The 21,618-nt window shown below is 47.9% G+C and overlaps 2 protein-coding genes across 3 annotated transcripts in view; one reads left to right on the forward strand and one right to left on the reverse strand.

The window, feature by feature from the left end:
* Nucleotides 1-10,096, forward strand: part of DMTF1 (cyclin D binding myb like transcription factor 1) — a 30,822-nt gene extending 20,726 nt beyond the window's left edge. For both annotated transcript variants that reach the window (XM_054205138.1, XM_054205146.1), the window contains 6 exons: nt 343-558; nt 2,943-3,028; nt 3,699-3,857; nt 4,594-4,980; nt 7,777-7,924; nt 8,724-10,096. In XM_054205138.1, coding sequence (XP_054061113.1) covers nt 343-558; nt 2,943-3,028; nt 3,699-3,857; nt 4,594-4,980; nt 7,777-7,924; nt 8,724-8,833 — 1,106 coding nt within the window. In that variant the 3' untranslated portion in view covers nt 8,834-10,096. The remainder of the gene's footprint in view (nt 1-342; nt 559-2,942; nt 3,029-3,698; nt 3,858-4,593; nt 4,981-7,776; nt 7,925-8,723) is intronic.
* Nucleotides 10,097-10,173: 77 nt separating this feature from the next.
* On the reverse strand, nt 10,174-20,507 carry TMEM243 (transmembrane protein 243). Its single transcript, XM_054205157.1, has 4 exons — nt 20,377-20,507; nt 12,819-12,869; nt 11,844-11,948; nt 10,174-10,606 (listed from the first exon to the last, which is right to left on the reverse strand). Exons 1-4 carry the CDS (start codon nt 20,452-20,454, stop codon nt 10,484-10,486), a joined length of 357 nt encoding a protein of 118 aa, XP_054061132.1. The 5' UTR covers nt 20,455-20,507; the 3' UTR covers nt 10,174-10,483.
* Nucleotides 20,508-21,618: the final 1,111 nt, after the last annotated feature.

Genomic DNA, 21,618 nt, shown 5'->3' on the forward strand with positions numbered 1-21,618 from the left:
TGATAGCAGCATTACACAGCTTGTGGTACTGGCACTTGATTGTAGCTTTGGGATGTACCATACATGTTTTTAGAGAGGTCCAAAATTTTATGAGCTTTTTTTTGTTTTCCCCAGGCAACCTAAAATTTCTTGGTTCCTTGAGAAAATCAAGTTCACTCCATTAGTTGACTATAAATGTGTTTTATGTATGTGCTAAATTTCTAGTTGATATATCTCTACAAATTATTTAGGTTCCAAATTCAGAAGGATTTTGTTTCCTTTTTTCATCTTGGATAAATCTCACATGCCGCATTCCAAATGTGCTTCTCCAGCATGCTTTAGCATGAGTATTCTTTCTCTCAGTGCTGATAAAGGGTCTTAAACAACTCCATGAGAACCAAAAAAACAATCCCGGGCACCAGCTTTCGGAAAACAAATCTGGAAGTGGATTACCAAACACTAATTCCAGTTCGGGAGTTCAGCACGTGCAGATCCGAGTGGCTCGCTTAGAGGAGAACGCAAGCAACGCACCAAGCCCTATGGCAGCTTTGCAGATTCCAGTCCAGATTACGCATGTCTGTAAGTAGCTGAAACGAATGACACTCTGTCCTCTAATGAAACCTAAAGCTTTCTTATGTTAAGATGGTGAAGGAGGAGTGGGCGTGTCTTAAAGAATTTTATTAATTCTGCTTTGGTCTTCTTGTAATTTCAGACTAAAGTTTTCTGGATTCCATTTGCCTGTTTCTAACTTGACTAGGCAAATGTAGGTATTACTGTGTCAGTAGTAACAAGAAGCTGCAGTTGGAGTGCCTGGACGGACATAGGCGTTGTAGCTGGCTGGCTGTATGTGTCAGGCTTCAGTACACAGGCTTCTTAATGGAGATGCAGAATATATGTTTATTCCTTAAATTTCTTCTGGTAGCTCTTATCTAGAGCAACGGCCATCATGTATCATATCTCTCTTTGTATAATATATACACTGCTGTGCCCAAGTTCTGATGAAGAGCACTCAAGCAGGAAGGTGTATATAATATTTTTTCTAGTCCTGCTTTGTATTACACAGTTACTTCTGGGCACAAACACACGAAAGCATCAGTTGCTGAGTCACACTGATGTTCAGCTGATGATCTTCTCTAACCGCTGTGTGTTGTTTTTTTTAAGTTGGTGATTCCCATCCTCTTAAGGATGAATCTTGCTCATTATCAAACATTTATTACCAGGTCTACTTTGATTGTAGTGCTTATTGTTTGTTTTTGTAACTTAATTTATTAAGTAACTCCAGTCACTCCAGTCCAGCCACCCCATATGCATCCTGTCTCCATTGTCTACTGTTTTGCACTGTTTGTTATTTGTGAATTTTCTTAGGAAAATTTAGTGCTTCAGTCTCGGTCATTACAAAATCAGTTAATCAGGCTAAGAACTGTTTATTCAAACTGACCAGAAAGGCATTTTGTAGACAATTTTTTGATTATAATTTCATTATATTAGCCTATCTTAATCTACTTAAGTGCCATCTTCATTTTTTTTTCTGGTTTATTTCTTAATTAAAATGTCACACAACACCAAGCCAAGAACTTTTTACCTCTAGTAATACATCAGCGGCCACATACTTTGAACCAAGCTTGGTCAAAGCTATTGGGTTTTGATGAGCAGGCAAGATGTGCTGGTATTCTGTAGCCTTTAGTCCTTTCTGAATTGAATCCTGTAGTGGTTATTTTGTGATGTCACTTGCCCCGTCTGCCTAACAAGCATTTTTCCCCATTTTAGTCTGCTTTCCTGAAGAATTTCTGTTTGTGTAATCCAAATGAGTTTTGTATTGTGTCTTTTCTGTCTGTTTCCCAGTCCCCTGAGAGCTGAACCTATTAGCCACTTACAGCTACATCTGATAGAAGGCTCAGGGTTTCAAATGGGTAATTCCTGTAAGCTTTATGAACAGAACTGGCTAGGTAAGAGACAGGCCTCACTTTACAGCTGTCTGCTGCTAGGTGCCAGGAAATCTGCAGCAGGCAATCTTGAACATGCCACTACAACAATAAAAGCTTCAAAATCGGAGCTTGTATCTTCTTAAGAGACCAAAATTACTCTACTTTGAAGCCACAGGGTCTGAGATGGCCAAGTTTCCAGTGCTTGGAGCACTGCTGTCATCATGTGGGTCTTTTGCCCTTTTGGTATTTATGGAATTACTGGATAATCCCAGGCAAAGTATTAGTTTGCCTCCAGCTTCCTGAAACTTGTGAGTTTTTTAAGATTAAGTAAAAATCATAATTATGGTTCTGAATAGGTTCTTTGGTATCTTATAAAGCTTTGGGTACAAGCTGTTTGGACGTGGTGATCTTGAAGTGTCTGATACATAAACTGTTTTCAGTGCTTCTGTTTGTTACTTTTAGAATTAATGGAGATAATTGGATAAATAATTACACGCTTGTAACAATACTTTCAGCTTTTATACACTGCAGTCATAACACACAAGGTAGGCAAATATCTCGGGGAACATGTGATGTTTCATCAGTGGTGGACATACTGTGGAGGGCAGAAAAGGTTAAAAATACCCAAAAAAAAAGAGATCTGTGGGAAACATAAGAGTATTAAACCTGACACCACTTTAAAGCAAGTAATACGTGATCCAAATGATATCGCTATGTCAGAAGCTCTTATAAATCTCATTACAAAAACCAATTAGATCATGTCAGATAACTTTATTTGTCTACTTTTATCCCTGTACACTAAACCCATACTTCCTTTCTTTTGCTCTTTTGGATTATAGAATGCCCTCTTTAAATAGTATCAGATCTTGGGTACCAATTAGAGAACCTTGTCATTAGGATTCCAGCCAGTTTTCTTTTTCTTATTATTGGAATTAACGGTACCCCACCATGTAGTAATTATAGTATGTTATGCTCTCTGCAGGACTGAAACATTTTGGTTTACATAGTTATTTTTTTCTTCTTTTCTTCCTTTTGCAGCCTCAACCGATTCCCCTGCTGCTACTGTTGACTCTGAGACAATAACACTAAACAGTGGAACACTACAGACCTTTGAGATTCTTCCAGTAAGTAACAGAGAACTGTTATTTGTTACCACTTTTTTTTTTAAGCACTTCTTAGACTATGCAACTGTGCATTTCCCAGAAAAACAGTTCCCAAGTGGAAAGAGGAAGTTAAGAGATCTAAAACTTAAAAGTTCAAAGTAAACTGTATTTCTCAAGGTGTAATTCATTAGGGCTGTGGAGTAAAATGTGAATTACAGTTAAATGCTTTAAATCTGTCTTAGTGCCTTAGTGTTATCAAGTCTTCCTTTGTGCTTGGTTTGTTTTTTTTTTTTTTTTTTTTTGTTGAAATCTGACATAACGGAGCCAGAGGAAGCTCCCAGCAAATAAAGATTCTCCCAGTTCCATTGTACTGTAATTTATAGAACATTTTCTTTTTCGTCTCAATGCTAAGAGTAAGTTGAATTTGTTCCTTTTTTAGCTGCTGTTGTACAGCATAATACAGTCCTGCTTGACTCTTAGCCTTAATACTTGTCGTGGTAGCCTAAGGCTGTAGATAAGTTTCTTTCTACTTCTTGAGTGCAGTACAGCAATCGGTACAGCAGAGATTGGATTGGTTTGTCTGTTTTCCAGGGGAGTTAGGCTAGTTCATGTAATTAAGGATGCTCTGAGCGCTCGGTGTGGACCAGGAAGGCAGTGAATTTGGGTATTAAACTGGTGTTGTCTTTTGTAGTCTTTCCATCTCCAGCCGACCGGAACACCGGGCACATACTTACTACAGACAAGCTCAAGCCAAGGCCTTCCTTTAACGCTGACGACTAGTCCTACCATGACCCTGACAGCTGCTGCTGCTCCAGCCTCCCCAGAACAGATCATAGTTCATGCCTTATCAGTATGTATTTTGAGCAATGAAAAGCCTGGAGTTTGGGCAGTTGGGGTAGGGGAGCATAATAATGCAGGCCCCTGTATGTGCATGTTAACTTTGTAAAGCAGTTCTTAGGTCATAGCCATGTTACTTTGCTTAAAATACTGAGAGTGAGAATTTATTTTTCTGTGCTTTTCCTAAAAAGCAGCTTCAACTTGGTTGAAAACGGCTTAGTAAGCAACTTAGTTCTTACTGTGGCTGAACATGATGTCTCCATCTAGTGGCTTGTCCCACCAAAACAAAACACTATGGTTTCCTGATGTTATTCTCACAGATGAATGCTGGTGTTCACAAAACTTTTGTAGTAGTGAAAGTACTACTTCTTATTAGAGGGAGGAAAGGGGAAGCCAACTGGAGATTGAATAACAAAAGTGATGCAAAATTCAGGAAAAACCACTCTGATCTTTTGAATCTACAGCAATCCTCACCTGAACAGTTGCTTCTGTTTCATATTACATACTTACTTCATTTGTGAATTACAGAACAGTTGGCACCAAATTCAGCCTAGTAATTCATCATTTAAGGACAGGAAAGGTCAACAGATGATCTGGGCTGACACACTATATACGTAAGACTCTAAATTACACTTAGTAATGAGTTCTTTGAATCCTTTTGCTTTTATTTGCTGAAAGATTTGAAGATACTTGGAAGAAAGTGTCTCACGTTTTTTGTTTGTGTCTGTTTTTGCAAATGCTGCTTGCAGCCAGAGCACTTGTTAAACACAAGCGACAATGTTACAGTGCAGTGCCACACGCCAAGTGTCATAATCCGCACCGTTGCTGCTGAAGACATCTCCTCCTCTGTCACTCAGACAGAACTTACTGTTGATTCAGACATTCAGTCGGCCGACCTGACGGATCCTCCTGATACCCTTGGAACAAATACTTTTCCAGATGATATCCATCAGTCCAAGCTGAGTGACGAAGAGCAGTCAACCTACAATGAAGATGATGCCTCCAAATTCAGCAGCAGGAATAGTAGTGAACTGATGGATGGAGTTATGGTAAGAACCGAGGAGGAGATTTCAGATGCCAGCCTGAAACAGGAAGAGGATTCTCACTCTGATTTACCCAGCACTTACGTTACCGAGGTAAGGGTGTGCATGATACTTGGTGTTTTCCGCATTGCTGCAAGGAGAAAGATTTCATTGCATCTTTCACCTTTATGTTAAGCTATTTGTATGAATATATCTGTGATTTCATCTATATCATAGTTTGTAGAGCATTTTGTTGAGATCCTCTATCCTTGAGCTTTGTTAATATGTTATGGGTGTAAAAGTGTTAGGATTTAATTTGGAACTGAGTGTATTTGGCTTCATCTGGAGCATTGAATACCTCACTAGCTGCTTCACTGCTCAGGGTACTTTTGCATGATGACTGTAGAAAGCAGGAATATTAGCGGAACCAAACGATTACCTTCATCTGATTACTATTTGATGTTGTTGCTTTAAACTAGGCTGTTAATTGTCCAACACGCATACTTTATGTTGATAGTTTGATAGGCTGCTGAGCAAGGGAGGTGAGGTAGAGTATTTAGCTCTTGCTCTATGGTTCTAATAACATATTTCTAGGAGCACCACAGTTTCTATTTTTGAGGACTTCTATTAAACATAGTACTCCTGTTAAGTATCTGTTAAATTGGAATTTGAAGTGTTTAAGCCATCGCTGTCTCTGGCCTCAGTTTTGTGCAGCTCCAACAGCTGAGATGCAGAAATTAGTTTATCCAAATCATTTCAGGCATTTGGATTGTTTATACTAAAGTCCTCCATCTTTCAGTTCCTGGAGCTATCATGATGAGTAAGTCAAAGAAGACAGATGTTAAAAAGAAGACAGTTCTCTTCAGTGGGTAGAAAATACCTCTTTCCTTAGAAGCTTGATTAGGCTAGACTGTGGAAGGATAATGAGTTAGATTCAAATACCCCATCCTGTTCTCTAAAACACCGTGGTCTACAGTTGCTGTAATTCTGCTTTGTCAGTCTTGCAAATCCATTGTTGATATGCTTGGACTTTGTTAGGCTTTGTCTTTGAAAAAGTTAATAGACAGTGCATATCCATTATGCTCTTCCTAAGAGGAGGATCTTTGTACGTATTAACAGTCTGCTACTGCAGAAGTATTTGGATTCTGAACACATCTGAAGCTCGGAATTATTCTTCTTGTCTCATGGTTGACATGGTTGTGCTAAGATTCTCAACAGTTTAGGCAGCCCATCAGCTTTCTACTCTGTTTAAAATTTCAGCTTCTCAAGGTAGAGTTAGTGAACCTTTGATACAAACCTAGTTCCTAATTAAACTTTGTGGAAATCGCTTATGGGTAGCAGGATATAAAGAGGTACTAAACTTTTTTTCTGTACAGAAAAACAAACTGAGTTTGTAATTCTAATTTGCCTTACACTTCCAGTCAGATCCAAGTTTGACGTGTATTTAAATTCTAGGAAATAGTGAACTGTCTGTGAATGATTCTTAAATCTAGAAAGACATCCCTAAATTTTGCTTTCTTTAAGTCAGTGTTATTTTTATGCATTTGCCAGTATTGTATTGTCGGTGTGGGTAGTGAGAAGCAGGCAGTCATGCTGCAGGGTTTTATTATTTCTGGCTGGGAAAGGTGCCCATTTGCCACAATGGTTTCTTTAGTTTTTTCACGCCTCCTTTTCCCAGTTTCAAGCCTTGCGACATACTGCTTATCGCGGGCAGGTTCAGCCGTGCTCTCTGCAGAAAGCTGCTTTTGCAGATCAGGTGTACCGTGCTTTGCAGGAATGGGTACACGCGTGGACCAAGTCTCGTTCACTGAGCTGCAGCACAGGTAGTCAGCTTCTCTTCAGCAGCACCAGGGAAGGGGTTTTCAGGCAGTTGCCTTTGCAAAAAAACATTGTGAAACTATGTAGGGAAGCAAGTTTTCCTGAAAACCTAGGTGGAGGAACTTCACGATTTTCTTGAACAGAGAGAGCTGTAACCTCTCCCAAACATTTCCTGCTCCCTCTGAAAACAGGGATAAATCCAGGTACCTTCCATTCTGGCAGCGACATTTGCCTAGCATTCTGCATCAGTGATTCCTGAAGCTTGAACAAACCTTATGCATGTTACACACACAAACTGGAATCCAGATACCTCTGCTTATTCTGGTAGTACTATTTGGGATGTCTTTTCACTCTGCCGGAGTGTGTTGTGACAGTGAGTAAGCCAGATGTATTACTGCCATTTCAGTGCTAGCACTGCAAGAGCCAGCGAAGAGGCGGCAGCAGCAGCTGTTATGGAACTGAAAGAGGGTGGGGGTATTGACACCTGGCAGGAATCAGTGTGTTGCCAAGTTGTTGGTATAATGACACGCAGCTAATAAAGTTTGGAGCCACCCTACAGTCAGCAAGTTACAGGGCAAGCAAGGCATAGCATTAAAATGGGTCTTTTGAGCTTTGTGTCCAGTAGTTAAAACTTGACACAGAAGCAGGAGATGTGAAACTAAGTATTAAGTTCAGGTAAAGCTATTGTGTTTGTGGGGCTCGTAAGTACTGTAAAGGTATTGCTTCAGTGTCTCAGAACATCTAGACAGCAAGTAGTGAAAAAGCTTAATTATTCCTCTTTATAGACAAAATGCTTGATGCACAAAAGAACATTTTATCACCACCTTGCAGTCTCTCCTTCCTCTCCCCCTGCCCTCATACTCCTCACAGGGTAGAATTCTTCTCATCTCGTTTTCAGATGCCTGCACTAGGATGAAACGTGCCCTATAAATGCGTAAGTAAACTAGCTCAGATGCTGACATTTCAATTTAATGAGATAAAACCCATCCAGGGAGTCTACTGCATATTATGGAGGATGGCTGACCAAAGCAGGTTTTTCTGTTTATGCTACCAAGAATACAGCATCGCGTCCTGTTCTTCTGTGTTGTGCAGGACCTGGGTTCTCCAACGATAGAAGAAGAAGTTGATCAGCCTACAATAGATGATGAGACTGTGCTTATTGTTCCTTCTTCTCATGGTTTCATCCAGACAACGGATGATATAGACAGCGAATCAGTCTTGCCCCTGACAACTCTAACAGGTACATCAGTCCCTTCATACGGTTGAGGCTGCACTTTTGAGTTCCTGTAAACACCACTTCATAGATCCTCGCTTTCTCTTAAATAATTTTCCAGGTCATTGCTATGAAACTTGAAGCAAGTTGGTTTCCACACTCATATCAGTAGAAGTGGAAGAAAGTCCCACTTAATCTTGTGGGAAAAGCATTAGAACAGCAGCTGCTTCATCACTTCTGAACTGTTTCCATCACCCTTGAGCCTTGAATTAGTACACATAGGCTAATAAGTAACTCTTTCTTTAGTGTGCATTTCTTCGTGCCTGGTGCTTGAATGAAATTTGTTATTTGAGAGAAAACCAGAAGCATCAGAAATGTACTCGATGCCTCTCATGGTGAGGGGCTGGGCTGTTTAGGGGCGTGTTTGCACAGCACTCGCCTAGAAAGGCTCGCTAGCTTGTGCCACGCTTCCCAGTGCCAAGAGTCATCTCGGACTTGGAAGCAGCACAGATATTCTCTCACTGCTGCACCTAACAAGTACTCCTTTCCAGAGGAAGGGATCTCCTTGCAGAGCCGAGCCATCTGAGGGTCAGCACTGGGCCCGATACAGGAATACCTGATGAATACAAATGTGACTCGTGCCAGTTGCGAGTCATAGTCATAGCCTACCTTGAAACTAGAAATTGAGAAATGACTAGTTTCATTTGAGCAACATCGCTTAAAATTGGTTAAAATTCCAGACTGCACTTTCTGTCTCCTCAGTATTTTATGTCTTGTTATAATGGCACAGTAAGTAATAGCTCTAACGTGCTATGTCTCTTGACAGATCCTATCCTGCAGCATCACGGAGATGGGTCACACATTATCGGCTCATCGTTGGGCAGTCCCGACTCAGAAGATTCAAAGGATGTTGAAGATTTAGTGAGCTGTCACTGAGAAGCAGTCATCGTGTCCGTTTTCTATTGACCATGTTTGCATTGTAAAATTAGTACAACCCCTGTGCCACATTTCCAAAGAAAGCAGTCGGTCCGTGTTTTTAACCAGAAACTTTCAGTTTGAAATGACTACGGTGCACTTTCTCTGCTCAGGCTATTTACCTCATTTGTAAAGGGTTACAGAGCAGCCAACCGAAGCCTGACATACCGCGTCTCAGCCAGGGTGTTTCAGTGTTTTAAAGAAATCTGTTGCAGTGCTCACTGCTGGGATCCATGTGGTCAACTCTGATCTGACTTGTTACTGGTGTGCAGAACCGCACATCTGGAAAAACTGGGCAGAAGTCAAGGATTGTGGACCGTAGCCTCTTAGTGCCGCAGCAAGAACGAGTTTGCACATGTTTCATGAAGAATGGGTGAGGATTTCTGCACTTACTGACTCTTGTAATACATGGAGTAAGAGACTGTTACATTTCAGGAAGAAATGTATTCCATCAAAGACTTCAGGGAGAGTGGGCAGCATCATGGAGGAATGGCCTGTGTTCCCATCTCATCTGGCTTGTTAGTACGTCTACAGCATAGGAAGAAGACACAGATGTTTATGGGACTTGCCTGGTCTGCTCATTCCTGAGGAGTCCGTTGCTGGCAACGGATGGAGCTCAGAAAGATCACTTGTGGAATTCTTTTTTTATTTTTTATTTTCTTTTCTTTCATCACTACAGCAAGCTAATAAAAAGGGAAGGGCTATGAGAAAGGGAAGCTACTGGGACCCGCCAGCCTCGCCCCCACAAGCTCGTAACTTCTTTGATTGTTGTGAGTAAGGCTGGAACATTTGACTCTCTCACTGTTTACACGACACTACCAGCCACCTCTCCAGAGGTGATTTATGCAGCAAGTCAGTAGATGGGGGGGGGGGGGGTGTGGAGGTGGCAAAGTCTTGGAAAAAAAAAAAAGCTCTGTGAGAATTTGGGCACAGCGCCCCGAGGCAAAGGAAGCCAATTAATTCCTACATTCAAGGGTTGAAACAGACACTAGGCTGAGCAGCAGCCTGTTAGCTAGGGATTGAGAGAAAAAGCTATAGAAACTAAAGACTCATGTATAAATTATTTTATTTATTTCTGTAATTAGCTCTTCATAATCAAGAGTTGGTCTTTTTCAGTCTGTGGTTTTTGTTAATGTGAAAAATAAGTTGTAGTTTCAAATGGTTGCCTAGGGAACAGAAATAATTGTATATTCAGTTTAAACGAAATAAAGAGTATTTGTCTTACGTAACTGTAAGATGCCATTTATTTATACTGCTACAGGTCCTTGCAATGCTGCAGTTTATTTGTACAGTAATAAAAAAATGCAGTTTTTTCCAAAATGAAAAAGCTTGTGCCATTCTGAAACATCAGTACAACTGGAATGTTCATTAAGTGCAACAGTAGCTCTTCAAAAAAAAGCAGAATGTCACGTCTTATGGCAATAATTCTCCCCAACAAGAGGGACATTACATATACATTTACATGAAAATCATGTACTGATTTATCCTTGCACAACCCGCTTCTCTCCTGTCAGGCTGATTGTCCTCACTTAAACGTCTCGGGTAGCGCTGAGAGCTGAGCTGAAAGCAGTCTGACGCAGCAGCATCGTTGCTGGGTATTCCCAATGTCCATCATTTGCCCACTTCATGGAAGTACAGGTTGGCACATATACATAACATGACGATAGAAAATAATATATAGTAAATTAGGTTCCTAAATTTAGGTTCCAGGTCTCCTTGTCGATACCAGTAGATCTAGAAAAGAGGAGGAGTTTGTATTAAAAGGCCAGGTCCTTCTTCTGAGGAAACTTTCTATAGTAACTGAAACAGCAGCTTCCAGAAGTTGGTTTGTGGTTTGGGGATTATTTTTTTTTCGGTAAAACAGCCCAGCTTCATCTGATTAGAGAAGACTTGGGTGTAGAGTCCAGCGAATTTTCTTAACAATTAAGAAATACCACCTACGTTTTCTTAACATGCTTGTGGAATACACAAACAAGAATTTGGCAAGGTGTTTCCTACCCAAAACCATAGCATAGTTTGGGTTGGAAGAGACCTTTAAAGGTCATCTCGTCCAAACAAACAAGGCTGTTCGTGAAACTAGGGTGCCACATTGGCTACGAAGACATGGGTTATCTTGTCAGCTTTGTTGAAGAGGGTGGGTTGGTTGGTTTTGCTTTTAAATATTCAAAACTGTCTACACGCTGGTTGATGACGACACACGTCAGGTTTTGCACTGCATGGTCTACCTTGGGCAGAGTCATGGCTACCAGCTGTAGAATCAGAAACTAGTACTGACTGGGCAACGCAGAGCACCTTCCCAGCTTACCCAGCAGTGAGGGGCCGGAACCGTTCAGGTCACAGCTGGAGGAAGGAGAACACTCTGGATAAGAAAAGCTACAGCAGAGGAGGGAGCCACTGAGAACTCCGACCTGCCCCTTCCCTTGGCCAACGCTTGGGACCAGCTCTCTTGGGATGCTGCAGCTGTTGAGTAGAGAAACCTCTGCCACTACCCAGATGAAATGCCACCTGCTGTAGCTTCTCGCCACCTCTTGCTTCTCACCAACTCATCCCCTGTGCCTGAAAGGCCACTGACTTCTACAAGTGCCCAGCTGTCCCCACCGTTGAGTGGGGAGCGTTTTGCTCCACCCCTAGTCTTCTGCAGGGCAATCCATCTCTGCATTCCCATCTCACTGCTCTGCTCTCCAGGTTCCTACTTTATGTCTCCACTGGCAGCTACAGGTGACACTGTCACAGATGTGACAAGTCTGGCATCAGAGCTGGTCTGCAGGCGTTGGCTTAGTTCACACGCTCGCTCTGCCGTGAACGCGAAACTGCTCACCACTCCTTCATTGTCAACTTGTTCTATGGAGGCAGGAAAGCTTCTCTAGGAGAGCGTAAAAAAGGAGGCGGCGCCACGTAAAGCAGATTTTACTCGGATTTCACCCTCAGTCACACACTCAAAAGCTTGCACGGCAGCCGTGGCGGTACTTACAAGTATGCCGGCAGAAATGCAACACAAGGAGATGCAGAAAGCGAAAAATATATTCACAGGTTTTGGAGGTAGTTGCGGGAAGACAAAAGCACTGATTAGTGTGACCTGTATGGAGGAAAACAAAGGTGAAGACTTCGCTCTCTTCAGAGCCGCCAGGAGAAGACGCTCTCCCTGGCAGCCGGTGAACCGCAGTGCTCGCGCCCACCTCTGCACGCCCCTCCCTGCTCTTCCGCTCCCACGGTGAGGAGAGGTGGAGGGAAATGTAAAATTCTGGAGGAAAACTGCTTTGACACAACTGCAGACTTAAGGGGTGGGGAAAAGATGAAAGCTTTGCTCCTCTGGCTTGTTGCTGGAAACCATCCTCCAGATACCCGGAGAGCCAGCAGGCGCGGGGGGACACGCTGCCTGTGTAGGACCATCCCTTCAGCCAAGCTTTCCACCAGCTGGAACCTTGGCTGTCCCTAACGCCTCCCTGCACCTCGCCTTGCCGACGATGGTGCCACCACAGGACTGATGCTCTCCAGTCGTGATGGCGTTGGGTTCATCTTTAAAGCTTGGGGAAGGCATAGCTCGAGACAAAATGAAAACTTTGGTAAAACTCCTATAAGCCATAAATAGAGGGAAATAAATCATAAATAGAAGGAAATAAAGAGAGGCGAACACGTTCTCCTGGATCACAAGCACATTGTCATCTCACCCAGCCTCACGGTCAGCCGGGAGGGACAATCTGCCCACGGACTTGGGGCTTTTTATTGCACAACCGGAACTTAAAAGATGGCTTGAAGAAAGGTATTCTCCTTCCCCTCTCCTCAAAGAGTTTTGAAAGACAGATGCGCCCCAAAGTGACTACCTGGGCCCCAAACTGCAGCCTGTTCGGTCAGTGAAGCTTCACCACCCGTTTTGGGGAAAAATTCTGGTTTTCACCCCGTCACCTAAGGGAGGTGCGAACCGCGGGATCGAACAGGGGATACTTACTACAAGCAGCAAGGACGTTAAGCCGCCAACGACTAGATTGATGACTCTGTCCTGCAGAAGAGAGAGGACAGTTACACGCACGCCTTGCCAAAAAAAATACCTCAAAACCCACATAAAACAGAACGGTACTGGAGACTGCCGAGAGCAGCACATCGGCCAGGCCCCACGTCATCCCCAGCAGCGCCATCGAGGCTCCCGGGCCAGCTCTGCCAGGCGGGAGGGTTCTCCCTGAGTCCACGGACCTCAGGGAGGTTGTACCGGCTGCGTCCTTGGGCAGCGGGTTTGCTCCCCTGCCACTGGCTCCTTCGCTACAGCCGCATCGGTTACAGTTGTGCAAATCCTTTTAAAAAACATTTTAAAAAGTGGGAGTGCGCCGGCGGAGGTTGTCAGAAAAAGCTTGGTTTAGCCTCAGCGCCTGAGAGTGAACTCGATGGTGTCTTCGTTCTGGCAAGGAGGTGAAGTGTCCCCCCCCGCCCCAGCCCTGCCCCCCAGACACCACCAGACCTGAGCACGCCTGGGGGCAGCTCTGCTTGGATGGACAGATATTCCCCCCGCCTTCTTTCTGCTACTCCCCATCCGTATCAAACGCTTGGCTGGGAGGGGACAACCCTGTGGCACCTGGGAAGAGGTATCCCTCGGTGTCAGCATCACAATCCCACCCCAGATGGCATCAGGGCAAGGACCAGCAGTGACGCCGGGCTCAGGGGAGCGCCCAGGGCAGCACCCCGGTACTGACACACTCGCTGGAGGAAGAAACGATTTGATGCAAAAGGAGACCGTTCCCATCCCCGCCGGGAGAGCTGCCTCCCCCCTTTCTTCAGGGCGCTGCTCTGAGTATAAACGTCTATCGCCCAAGTCGGACTGGGCTGCGCGCAGCCAGGGGTAACCCCCCCCTAGGGCTGGCTCCCCGGGTAAATGCTGGAAGAGCAGCAGGAAAGATGTGCAGAGGAAAAACCCAAAATTCAATTAATTATACTGAGAGTCATTAAACAGGTACGATTAAAAGAAAGTGAGAAAAGGAGAGTCATTGGTGAGAGCCGAGGCAGCAAAAGCATCTTGTCCAAAGACATCCCAGCCAGCGGGCAGGACAACCCAGGTTTCCCTCCACCTGGTCTTGCACCCTTCCTTCCGCTCCTGGCATTAAATTTTGGAAGCTGATCTGTTCAGGGAGAAGCCCCAGGTTGTGAAGAAGTAACGCGTGGCAGCAGCGGGGCAGGAGGAGAGAGCAGAGCACGCAGAGGAGAAGGCAGAAGACCACCAGCCCTGACCCGAGGCTCGGCGGAGCTCGGGTGCCGGAGCTTGCGGTTGGGTAACGCGCTGTGCCCTGGCCGGTGGCTGTTGGGTCCCTCCAAGCCCCGAGGGAAAAGGCCACAGCAAGATGAGTTTTAAAACCTTCTATTAGTCCCTGGCTCCTCAACGTAAAACCAGCCCCGTTATGCTCCTACAGCTCAGAGGTGCCAACCCTGGGGGCATGGCGGTGGCTGCGGCAGCGGGAGGTGACCCACCTCCACAGGGAATGGTCACCAGCACCCTCCGCACAAAGGTCCTCCTCCAGCCAGGCACAAACCCCTTCTCCTCACCGGCGTTCACCCACGCGGTGTCGGCGACGCAACGGCAGCCTCTGGGAGCCATCCACGAGGTACCCACCACCCACCCGAAAAAGGAGCCAAGAGAAATAACTCCGGGTAAATAAGCGAGAGGGCGGAATGCAAGCGCGCTCCCTCCAGGAGAGCACACTGCGGCGCCTCGGCTGGGCTCCTCCACCCAAGCTAAAGGTAGTGTTGAGTTCTTTAACTGATTTAAGCTAGATGGTACGCGGACGGGTCCCTACCCCCACAGCAGCTCCGGTATCGGGCCCTGCCGGGAGAGGACGGCGGTTTTGCTCTGCCTGGCCCTGCAGACCCATCTGAGCCCACCAAGGTGGTTTTACAGAGGGGGACCGGAGCTTGCATTTGGGCTCAGCTCCCCATTGACCAAAGGGGTGGCCGGAGGCGAGCAGCTGGATCCCTTCTCCCTTTGTGCCATGGGGGAGATGGGTTTCGAACAGGGACGGGAAAGCCGAGGGGCCGGCTGCGGAGCCATCCCATACAGCTACCCCAGCGAGGGCACAGCCACAGCCTGCTCCCTGCAGACAGCCCGGCAGGGACGGACACACGGCCACACACCTGCGGACAGGAGACGCCATCCAGAAACTCAGGCATGATTAGTTTTCTCCTAATTAACTACAGACTTGGAGGGCGGCAATTTCCAGATGGGAAGAATTCACCCGTTTTGCCAGGACAGAGACTGTTCTACCAGGAGAAAACGAGGGGGTCGGCCTCGGCGGTGACCACGGAGCATTTCTCTCCGCCTGTTGTACGGGGTGCAGGAGAGAGCGTCCCCCCGGCACAGGGATCTCTCATCTCACGCCACCGAGTGACGGACATCACAGCGACAGCCAGATCGGGTACGGACGCCGGCAGCGGAGCGGCTTTGCCACGTGGCAGCCATTCCCTGCGGGTCAGGGCATTCCCTTCCCCGCGGTCAAACCCGCGGTCACTAAAATTTTCCAAATGCGACACCGGCAGAAGAAGGTATTTCAGGATCCGCGGATTACAGCCACTGATCCTGAAATCCCAGGCTTGGCAAAGCGGCGAGAGGCTGTATTCCCCGGTGCCCGCTGACACCTCAGCCCCAGGCAGCTTAGCACAGCAAAAAGGTTAAAAATACACAAGCAGAGGCCGAGACGGCTAAAGGGATTGGGGATGACGGAGCCTTTCACCTCCACGCCGCGTCCGAGCGCGCAGCCGCTGGTGGACACCGACAGGGCACGGCAGAAACGGGCTGGAATGAGCCCTGTGTCCCACAAGCCGCGGCAGCCAGGTGGCACAGCCAGCTCCTGCCACCAGCACGGCTGAGGCAGGGAGGATTTTTCTCCCGCATCACTATGTATTCCCTGGCTCTGAGAGCGGCTGGAGTAAAAAGATTACAAAGAAAAAAAAAACAAAACAAAACAAAAAGAGGATGAGCATGTGTGCTGCTCCCTGCCTGGCCGGCGCTGCTGGAGGGCACCTGCACCGGCACAGGGCACTTGGACACGGACACTAACTCCTGAGACAGCTCAGCAGCGTGTGATAGAATCATAGAATCACTGAGGGGTTTGGGTTGGAAGGGACCTTAAAGATCATCCAGTTCCACCCCCCTGCCATGGGCAGGGACACCTCCCACTAGACCAGGCTGCTCAAAGCCCCATCCAGCCTGGCCTTGAACACCTCCAGGGATGGGGCAGCCACAGCCTCTCTGGGCAACCTGGGCCAGTGTCTCACCACCCTCACAGTAAGGAATTTCTTCCTAATATCTCATCTAAGTCTCCCCTCCTTCAGTTTAAAACCATTCCCCCTCATCCTATCACTCCACTCCCTGATCCAGAGTCCCTCCCCATCTTTCCTGTAGCCCCTTTAGGTACTGGAAGGGGCTCTAAGGTCTCCCTGGAGCCTTCTCTTCTCCAGGCTGAACATCCCCAACTCTCTCAGCCTGTCCTCGCAGCAGAGGGTCTCCAGCCCTCTGAGCATCTTTGTGGCCTCCTCTGCACCTGTTCCAACAGGTCCATGTCCTTCCTGTGCTGAGGGCTCCAGAGCTGGAGGCAGCACTGCAGGTGGGGTCTCACCAGAGCAGAGCAGAGGGGCAGAATCCCCCCCTGGCCCTGCTGGCCACGCTGCCAGGGATGCAGCCCAGGATGCGGGTGGCTTTCTGGGCTGTGGGCGCACGTTGCTGGTGAGTGTTGAGCTTCTCATCCACCAGCACCCCCAAATCCTTCTCCTCGTGGCTGCTCCCCGTTCAGCCAGCAGCTGGTTCCCCAGAAGGGCAATGAATCCCACAGTTCGGCACTGCACAAGCTGCATTTCAAAACAGGAGGGTTTCTGGCCTCTCCTCCGACTCCGGGGAGGGTGCTGCAGGGCCTGGAGGCACCCAGCCGGCCCCAGGGAGCTGCTGCGGCACAGAGGTCTCCCTCCAGCTGCCTCTGCGTCAGGAGATGAGGTGAGGAAGGATCAAGTCCTTTCAAAGCAGGAGAGCACAATCCAAGATCCTTCAGGGTTTGGGTCAGGGTTACTTCGAGCAAGAGGGAAACTGAGGCAGGACTGACGCTGTATCCGCAGCACGGGCTTTGACAGAGTGACAGCCTTGCTCTTCACCCCATTCCAGCTTGGCACCTTGCGTAGATTGGATATTAGGAAAAATTTCTTCACCAAAAGGGTTATCAAAGATTGGAAGAGGCTGCCCAGGGAAGTGGTGGAATTGCCATCCCTGGAGGTATTTAAAAGATGGGTAGACTTGGTGCTGAGGGACATGGGTTAGTGGTGGGTTTGGCTCTGTGAGGTTGATGGTTGGACTCGATGATCTTAAAGGTCCTTTCCAACCTAGACGATTCTATGATTTTCTATTCTATGCTTCGGTCCTCCAAGTCAGGGGCTTTTGGGCTGAGCCCATGGGGAACAAGCTCCCGGCAGAGGCTTGGCCAGGACGGGGGAACGGGCTGGTCCCCCGGAGGGTGGGTAGCTGGTGGCATCTCTGCAGGCATGACGGAAAAGCCATTTTTATGCCTTACATCAGCAAGTCCAGATGGTCGCAGCAATTGCAGCCCGTTGCGGCCGGAGGGGACACCTCAGCCTAGTGCCGGATTAAACTACGCGGAGCAGCGGACAGTATATCGCAGTACACGAGAAGAGCTGCGCTCACTGCCACGCTGGCCACCCTCCCACTTCAAGACAGAGAGAAAGGCTGTTGTGCCCTCAGCAGCTCCTCGTTCCCATCTTGGGGTGCTCAGCCTCCTTCCCCTGCCTTCTGCTTCCAACCCACAGCAGTTAACGCTCACGCGCTTGTACTGAAACGCTCCCATGGCGGAGGAACCCGAGCAGCTTCTGCTTTCAACTTCTTTCCCAAGAAGTCCTGCATCTGTGAGGCTCTGTCTCCTCTTCATCACCTGACTGCTCATGCCTTTGCTTTGCATCATCTCCTACCCGCTGGCTGCCAGTGCTGCATCCCCAGGAACCACAGCTCAATCCACCAGCCTTGTCTTGCTCCGCTCGCCCTTCCCACCAGAGACCTCTTTGGTACCAGCTTGTCCCCAGCCTCTGCTCAGCAGCTGACACAGGAGGGCAAGCGTGGGAGGAGCAGCTGGACCACGGCAGGGGAAGAAGACCAACGCTGCTGCTCAGCTCTCTCGTCCCCACAGGGTGGCTTTAGCCTCAAAGCCACCAGCTTGGAGACCAGGAAAGCATAAGAAGAGGGCATCCCCACCTCCACATCCATCGCCAACCGCCGGCAAGGGTGCAAGGCCCCTGATTTGCGCATGGGGCTTCCTGGGGCACAAGCGTTGTCCCTCCTGAGGCCTCATGTCCAGTCCGAGCAGAAGGTCCCAGTTTGCTGGAACCAGCCATCACTTGGAGATCCAAAAGCAGAACCAGGGCATGGGCAGATGCGCTTCTCCTGGCAGACTTGCTCCCATTTTAAGGCAAACTTTAGCTTCACCGTTTCCAAGACAGAACATTTCCAGCTCCGGACTTCACCAGTAACCCCAGAATCACGGAGGAAACCACCCCAGCCCAGACCAGCGATCCTGTGTCTGTCAGACATGGCTACGGCAGCGAGACACCATGAGCCACCGCCGGTCCCATAGGATGGATCACAAAAACAGCCACAGGAGATGGGCGGGGGGTGATGTGCAGGACACTGGACCCCCATTCAAGCCCAGGAACTGGAATTAGCACCCCGTGTTGATGATTTACCGCGAGTGGAGCCTCAACCAGAAGGAGACGCGGGGGTCAGGGATGGAAGGCTTGGCCTGGGCTGGAAAATTCGGGGTTTGCCCACCGGGATCACTGCCTGGCTCCAACGGCACAGCCCAGTCACCAGAAGCCCCCACCTCCGGAGGCTTCCCAAAATCCCCGGCCAAGGACCATCCACCGCGACCCCGCACAGGGCACAGTGGTGACGGTCCCCTCGTCGCCAGCGCTCCCCATCAAGGCTGGCGCCTGCTGGTGGGGGCGGGGGGGGGGACGACCCATCCCCCCTCAATTCATGGATGTCCTCCACTCATGTCCCCCCTCTTCGATGTCCTCCTCCTATCCCATACCATTCTTTTTTCCCAAAAAAATTTAGCTGCTATCACTTTATTTATATTGTCATTAATCGTTATAATTTCAGCAGCATTTCCAAGTATTTGGGGGGGGGGGGGGGGGGGCCTGATGAATTTCATACACTTTTGTGACTAACTCCGCACGATTTCACCCCTCCAAACCCACGTCGATGGGTCCTACCAGGGGACAAACCCTAAGCCCCCAACCGCCCCCCCACCCAGCTGGAAACGGGTGGGCAGCGCCGGGTTCTGGCCATTCCCGAGGGATCCCAATGCCGGGGAGCCCCCTCCCCAGCGCAGCTCCCCCCCCTCATCCCCCAAAAGCCGAGCGGCACTACGGGGGATTGACACCTGAAGAGTCACCACCACAGGGAAAAAAATTAATTCCCAGGAGGGTAATTAAAACGAAACTCCCAAAAGCGGCTCCCCCCCATCCCCATCCCCAGCAAAGACCCCCCCAAAACCGGGCGGGATGCAGCTCAGGGCTGGGGGGGGCTGCAGCCCTAAACCCCGTTTTGGGGGGGGCTGCGGGGCCACGCATGGCTGGTTGGGGCACCCTGGCTGGGGTGACATACCCCCCCCCCGCGCCCAAACCAGAGGGTCCCCCCGACCCCGGGGATCTCTGCACCCTGAGCCCCCGCTCCCCACCACGGCGGGGGGGGGGGGGGTCATTTGGAAGTTTATTTCTTTGACAGGGGGCTGTTTTGGGAGTTTACTCGGGGAGGGGCTCTGGCTTTGGGGGATCGCTCTGGGGATGCGTTGGTTTGGGTTGTTTTTTTTAAATTTGGTGGTTTTTTTTAAATTTGGGGGTGGTTTTTTTTTGCTTGTTTGGGGTGGTTTTGATGGATTATTTTTGTTTTGAGGCGCTGATGAGGAGGGGTTTGTTTTTATTTTTTTATTTATTTTTTGGTTTATATTTTTTTACGGTGTTATATATATATTTTTTTTTTCCTGCTAATTTGACAGGCTTGCTTTCTTTTGCAATTTTTTCTTTTTTTTTTTGGGGGGGGGGGGGGCTCCTTTTATATTTTCCCCTTGGGCCGCAGCTTTGTTGTTGCTCTACTAATTTTTACTGCTGGTTTTGTTTGGGGTTTTTTTTGCGGGGGGGAGAAATATGAAATTTTTTTTTTTTTTTTTTTTTAATTATTATTGTTATTATTCGCAGGATTTGGGCAGGTTCCCGCCCGGCGTTCTCCTGCCTGCGGTACTCGGTGCTGCTTCTCCCGAGCCCGGGAGCTGCCGTTACTCGGGGGGGGGGGGGGGGGGGGAAGAGGAGGGGAGGGAATCCTTCGTTCCTGGGGGGGGGGGGGGCGGGTATTTTCGTTGGGGTTGGTTTCAGCAGCATTTTCTTGGCGGGGGTTAATTTTGCCGTTGCGGGGGGTGTTGGGGGTCCCCATGCGGGCTCCGGGCGGTGTTTCCCCCCCCCCCCCGCGCCGCCCTTACCCTGGCCGAGGTCTCCCCGAAGAGCGGCCGGTTGTCGGCCCCGCCGGTGCCGTACCCGCGGGCGGCGAATCCCTCCATGGCGCGGGGCCGGCGGGGACGGGGGGGCTCGCCCTCATGCTGCGCCCCCGCTCCGCGCCGCTCCGCGACCCGCCGCGCCGCTCCGCGACCCGACACGCCCCCCCCCCGCCCCCCCCGGCCTCCGGCACCGGGCACGCCCCCCCCCCCCCGGCACGCCCCGCCCCCGGGGGGGCTGCGGAGGGGATGGATGGGGGTGGGGGGGGGAGGTTATACGCGTGTCTGTAGGCGCACGGGGGTGTGGTGGTGCCGGGAATTACGCGGGCGCGGAGCGGATCCGCGGGAACTGCGCGGCTACAGAGTCGCCAGCGCCGGCCCGGGGTCGGGTGGGGGGCAGGAGAGGAGTTACGGTCACCGTGTCTATTAGTTGTTATATTTATTTGTTATCCAACAAAGCTGTTATTTAAACAAATCTCATTATTGATGGCGATATTGGGATTTCGAGACATCAAGCTTTTATTTTTGTTTGTTTTATTTTTAGTTATTTTTTTGTTTGCTTGTTATTTTGCGTGGGGGATTGTTAGTTTATTTTGGGGTTTTTGGGGGGGGTTTTTTGTTATTTTGTTTTTGTTATTTTATTTTAGATTTTATTTTCTGTTTTATTTTGGTTTTTTTTTTATTTTTTATTTTTCTTTTACTTTTTTATTGTTATTTCATTTTTATTTAATTCGTTTATTATATTTTATTTTCTAGTTTATTTGGAGTTTTATTTATTATTTTATTTTTTATTTTTATTTTACTTTTTCTATTTTACTTTTATTTTACTTTTTGTATTTTATTTTTATTTCATTTATTTATTCTATGTTATTTTTTATTTTGGTTTTTATTAGTTTAGTTTTCTTTATTTTTTAATTTTTTATTTTTATTTTATTTTTTGTTTTATTTTTCACTTTATTTTTTATTTAGTTTGCTTATTTCATTTTATTTTCTATTGTGTTTTTTTTTATTTTAGGTTATTTTAATTTACTTTATACACCTGACACTGGCAGAGCTGAAAAATGAACTTGCACAGTCTTCCCAGTCGCCTGCATCTGTCACCTACATAAATCAGACAAAAGGGAGCGATTATCCCCGGAGCTGGGATCGGCGGCGGTGCAGTATTTTTGCCCTGTACAAGAGCCGAAGGTTTCGCTCGGCTTCACCAAGGGACACCCCCTGCGCTGCCTC

Source organism: Rissa tridactyla, chromosome 1, assembly GCF_028500815.1.
Source record: "Rissa tridactyla isolate bRisTri1 chromosome 1, bRisTri1.patW.cur.20221130, whole genome shotgun sequence".
Classification (NCBI taxonomy): domain Eukaryota; kingdom Metazoa; phylum Chordata; class Aves; order Charadriiformes; family Laridae; genus Rissa; species Rissa tridactyla.

Bases quoted from the DNA above. Each gene is read 5' to 3' on its own strand.
- TMEM243 (XM_054205157.1), bottom strand. From the start codon at position 20,454: ATGGAGGGATTCGCCGCCCGCGGGTACGGCACCGGCGGGGCCGACAAC. The intron at 11,949-12,818 runs GTAAGTATCCCC...TCCTCCATACAG, and splicing joins TAACGTCCTTGCTGCTTGTA to GTCACACTAATCAGTGCTTT. The intron at 10,607-11,843 runs GTAAGTACCGCC...CCTCTTTTCTAG, and splicing joins GCATTTCTGCCGGCATACTT to ATCTACTGGTATCGACAAGG.